Source organism: Austrofundulus limnaeus, unplaced genomic scaffold (assembly GCF_001266775.1).
Source record: "Austrofundulus limnaeus strain Quisiro unplaced genomic scaffold, Austrofundulus_limnaeus-1.0 Scaffold11, whole genome shotgun sequence".
Lineage (NCBI taxonomy): Eukaryota > Metazoa > Chordata > Actinopteri > Cyprinodontiformes > Rivulidae > Austrofundulus > Austrofundulus limnaeus.
In genome coordinates this window covers 3,405,080-3,409,842 of record NW_013952413.1, presented here as the reverse complement: position 1 = coordinate 3,409,842, position 4,763 = coordinate 3,405,080, and the positions used below count along the sequence as shown (strand labels likewise).

Below are 4,763 nucleotides of genomic sequence, written 5' to 3'. Positions count from 1 at the left end.
GTCATCATTTTCATTTGTATCGTTCTGGGGTGGACAGGTCCTCCAGGGTTTTAGACTTGATTATTGCAGCTTTAAATGACTGACCGAAATGTTAAAAACTTTATTTATTTATTAATATTTTTAATCATGTCAAAATCCTCGAGATCAAACGAGTAAAGCAACCTTCCTAATGTCTTGTTTTTTTGTTTTTTTTTATTTCTCAGGAGGAAATGACCAGTGCCTTGGCAACAATGAGAGTCGACTACGAGCAAATCAAAATCAAGACCATTGAAGACTCGACCAATCCACTGCTAACAAAAAGAAGGAAGAAAGCCAATAATACCACGCAAGACCCGAAGTCTGCTGCCCACTGAAAGATGCACGCTTGCATGCACAAACACAAGTTGTGAAAAGGAAGCAATAATTTGTCGACACGTCGAATTGCATGGATTTTTTTTCAGTGTTTTTTTTCCCCTCCTTGGCAAATTCTATTGTTTTGTATTTGTGTTTGTTTTTGTTACTGTACCATTTTAAAAAAAGCTCATTTTGCTCTGGCAGAATGAGTCGATTTTTTTGTGTGTTTTTACACCAGTTTTGAGATTACGAAATCCAGAAGGTATCAGGGTGTGTACTCAGAGGGGCTTGAATGTTGGAACAAAACATGAAAGCCTTAGCATTAGCAGTAGTTCTTAGTCCACTGCCCTACTCTAGTTTCAGCCCCCTAACCTGTGAATGTCATCACATGGCTAAAATCCCAAAAATTAGAAACAAGGGAAGTTTTTTTTCTTGTTGTTCATGTAAAGCAAGCAGATGTATTTTGAACTGACAAGTGGAATGTAAAGACTTTGTCCCTGACTGTAGCTGAAAATAGACCGATTTCTGAGATTTGACCAGGGAGTGTCTTTTAGGTCCACTTTGTTTATGAATGTTGAGTTGAGGCCTCTCACAAGGACCCTGTACCACTCAAACAGCGCACCCCACCTACCTAAATCTATGCTTGTTTTAATTTTCWGGTAAATAGTTTTAGGGCAGAGCAAAAAAGGCTGTTTTAAAATCCCAAAAACTGTTTTTTTTCTCTTGCTTTGTAGCTTATGGGAGAGTCGGAGGCAGATGAAACTGTATTTTTTCATAGATTTTATGAACATTTTAGCACAGGCCATACAGAGTATTGCTAATCGGCAAGTGGCTTTTAACCCTTTTCCATTTTTGGTTCATGTTTTTACCATTGTTACCTTTCAGAATATAAAAAAGGATGTATTAGTTTTCAGGTTAGTGCTATGCAGATGTTTGTCAGCCTGAAATGCTAATTTTGTTCTTGTTTTTTTTTTTTTTTCCCTGAATTTAATTGTTTCGGGGCGGGGGCTCTCAAGCAACAGTAAGGGTGTGCGTGCGTGCGTGCGTGCGTGTGTGTGTGTGTGTGCGTGTGTGTATTTTGTAAGCAGTAGCACCACATGTGTAGTGCAGATTGGGCACTTGAAGTTTCTGTAGGTTGCACCAGCCCAACATTCAGGAGCCTCTGCTTCATATAACCTGGTCCAATGCAGTTCTTACAGTACTGAAAGGAAATGAAGACTGTGCAGAGTCTGACATACCACCAGCAACCTTTCATCTCACTCACAGGAAATGTTATTTATTTTCATTTTTGGGCTTCGATTTTTCATCTTACTTAGTTTTGTCCATGGGTCGGACACGTCCCAGCTCACTTGGGATCATAGGAAAAGCTTGATTTGGTCCAGTTTGTAAAATCACAATCACATCATCTGCATCACACACACACACACACACACACACAAAATAATAATCTCACAGTGAAAATGTTAATTGAATGTTTGTGACTTTTTTCCCCCTCTTGTCACATTTTTGTAGTAGAAGCACAGATGTGTTTGTCTGTACTCATCTTTGAGTCTCCTCAGCTCCACCTGCCGTACTTTTGACTGCTTCAGCTTTGGAATAAAAAAAATATGGGAAAACAAATTTTGTCTTTTCATCCTGACTAAAATAATTTATAGTACACCGAGACAGTTTGCTTTTATATTTGTTTTTATGCTGTGGAGAAAGAGCTTTAAACTATAAAGAAAATCGTTCTTTGTCAAATGCAGTCAAGATGGGTTTAATTGTCAGTTTTATTTAGATGACAAATTTATTAAAAAAATGTTTTTACAGATTAAAAAAACAGACCCAAAACAAAAGGCTATTGAAGAACTTAAGGGGGCAAAATAGAAACTTGAAAACAGTAAATTACTTGAATGATCAGCTTTTATTTGAAGCCGATCTCCCGTTATGAATCTGGTGTTTGTTTGGTATTTGTAACTTTGCATTTGTAACTTTGACATGGGGTGCACAGACTCAAMCCGTGACAGACTTAGTATCATCCCTTCTAGCATGAGTGACTCCTGGAATATACGCATTTACATAACAAAACAACACAGAGGCATTGAGTCAATGCACACATTTGCCAACACCGGGGTGTTTAGAACACGTTTCCCGCCAGCGTGCAGGCTAGTTTCTCTTCAGGTAAAGGCTAACTAGGTTTTGAGCTTCCAGCTTTGAGTGTGACTAAACTCAGTCATTTCTGTCAGATACACCTGCAAAGTCAGAAAGAAAGGGGGTGAAAGGGGCTGCAGGGGAGTCCCTGTAGTAACACAGTGGAGGTTCTACCCCTGAAATTTAAACCACAGGACACCCACCCAGTCTGATTCTCAACAAATCAGTAAAAGCCCCACTTTTCTCACTGTAAAAAAATAAAATTTTGGATTTATTTAACCATGTTATGTTACCTGGTTCCACCTAACTGAGTTGAGTAAATTCAAAGCAATATACCAGTTTTTTAACCAAAGAACATGAGTATGTTGCTTTGAATTTGCTCAACTCAGTTAAGTGGAACCAGGTAACATAACATGGTTAAGTAAATCCAACATTTCATTTTTAGAGTGCTGTCTGGAATGATGATTTGGGGCAAGAAACATAAAACTCATAGCTTGAGACTTGAAGTATTGTTTTTCTCAAAATCTGACTATCACACAGTTTTCACTATTGAAGGAAACGGCACAAACGGTACAAATTGTTTTCACAAAGGTCAAAAAGAAGTGTTAAGTTCATCGTTCCAGTTTGGAACGTGTCAGCAGTGTGTCAGTGTTGAGTGCTGTCTTTAACATGCAGGGGTGGAGGAGGGAGACTTCTCAGCTGAGGCGGTGACATACAGTTCACGGTCCTTTGAAGTGGCATGCCGCCTTGCCTGTAACGCAAAACACACATCCTCACACCTAAAGGTGCTGACTGACCCACACCAGACACACCTGCAACAGAAACCTGACGCACACACACATCGTCAAGAAGCTTTTAAGATTTTCAAATGGAAAGTATGTGTTATAATTTTTGACAAAAAAAAAAAAAAAGCTTATCTTGTTCTGGAAAAGTTTTTGTGTTTTCTGTAAGGTTCACCCTTTTATATGTACATGTTGTGGTTTGTGTGGTTGCTTTGATTTCTGGTTCACGTCGTAGCTGATTATTTTAAACGCGTGTCTCTTATAGGAAGTCTTTCTTCACTGTCTTCCAAGAATAAAGTGTCTCAATAGGCACACTCACTGTCACGAAGGAATGATCCCAACTTGAGTGTAACACGTCTACAACGGCACCAATGGGCACGTCATACATGGAGTGATGGTGTTTTTATGCAGTTGCTGGAGCATCTGACAGTCAGTCAATCAAAGGTCATCAGACACAGATGATGCATTGTAGACATACCACAAAGACTTAAGGCCATTCAGTGGACCAGACCAAGGACAAAGCTACCTTTTTCAAGTGGTGGCACAGGGGTGATTAAGTTGTTTTTTGTGTGATCCAAAAAACATCCTGAATGGTAGTCTCAACGTATTATTCGGCCTTTTTAGACACWCAAACGCTGAAGGTTAGTGTAGAAGTAGCCAAAAACAATCTTTCCTATTTCTAAGCTAGTCAAAAATTCAGGATAGCTGCCACAGCTAACTTTAAAAGGCTGAYACTGTATTCAGCCATTTGYTGCTTTCTTCCAGTTTTTGTTGTCATTTTGCAGGCTAGCGCTGAGCAGCAGCAAATGGTAAACAAATGATGTTCCGGGCCATGAGGTGCTAGAAGATGCTCACAGCTAATGTGAAACTGCTAGGTTTGAAGAAAAAAAAAAGATTTGTTTAATAAGTCCATACGGCTTAAAACAAATTGACAAACACTAAAACTAAGGATTTTCTATCTATATTTTCACTTAGTTTTAGTTAGTTTTGTAAAAAGATTATACGGTTTCAGTTATAATTTTAGTTGACTGTAATAACCCTGCTCTGGAGTACACGAGGAACATGAAGACACCACACCAGCTGAAAACAGCATAATGATCAGACAAACACTGAAGACAGGACACAGAATATAAAGGGAGAACTTAATGAGACAACAAAAAAACATCTGGAGGAGACACAGGTGGAATCAGGTGAGCAGGGGCGGGGCTGGAGGAACACACAGGGAAATACTGAAACACTAGAAAACTAAAGCAGAAAAGACACAGACTGTGACACATTGAAGCTTGTACTCTCCTAAATTTAGATTTCTAAAAAATATGCATCATGCATAAAACTTCCCGCATCCTTCATCCTAATGCTGAAGACACTGGTTTTAGATTGGTTGTCCGTTTTGAAGTTTTATTTTCAATATTATACAAAAAATGTTTATGTTTTTAAATCATATTTTTCTGTTTTAATAATTCTAAATAGCTAGGGGACAATAAAAATGCACACAAAGCAAAAGCTTGGGACTCAAAC

At 38.6% G+C, this 4,763-nt stretch overlaps 1 protein-coding gene across 1 annotated transcript in view; it reads left to right on the top strand.

Moving 5' to 3' along the window:
- The window catches only part of mapkapk2a (MAPK activated protein kinase 2a), a 38,583-nt gene extending 36,630 nt beyond the window's left edge, over positions 1–1,953 (top strand). Inside the window, exon 11 of the mRNA XM_014002062.1 lies at positions 204–1,953. Within this exon, the coding sequence (XP_013857516.1) occupies positions 204–353 (150 nt within the window). The 3' untranslated portion in view covers positions 354–1,953. The remainder of the gene's footprint in view (positions 1–203) is intronic.
- The last annotated feature ends 2,810 nt before the right edge of the window (positions 1,954–4,763 follow it).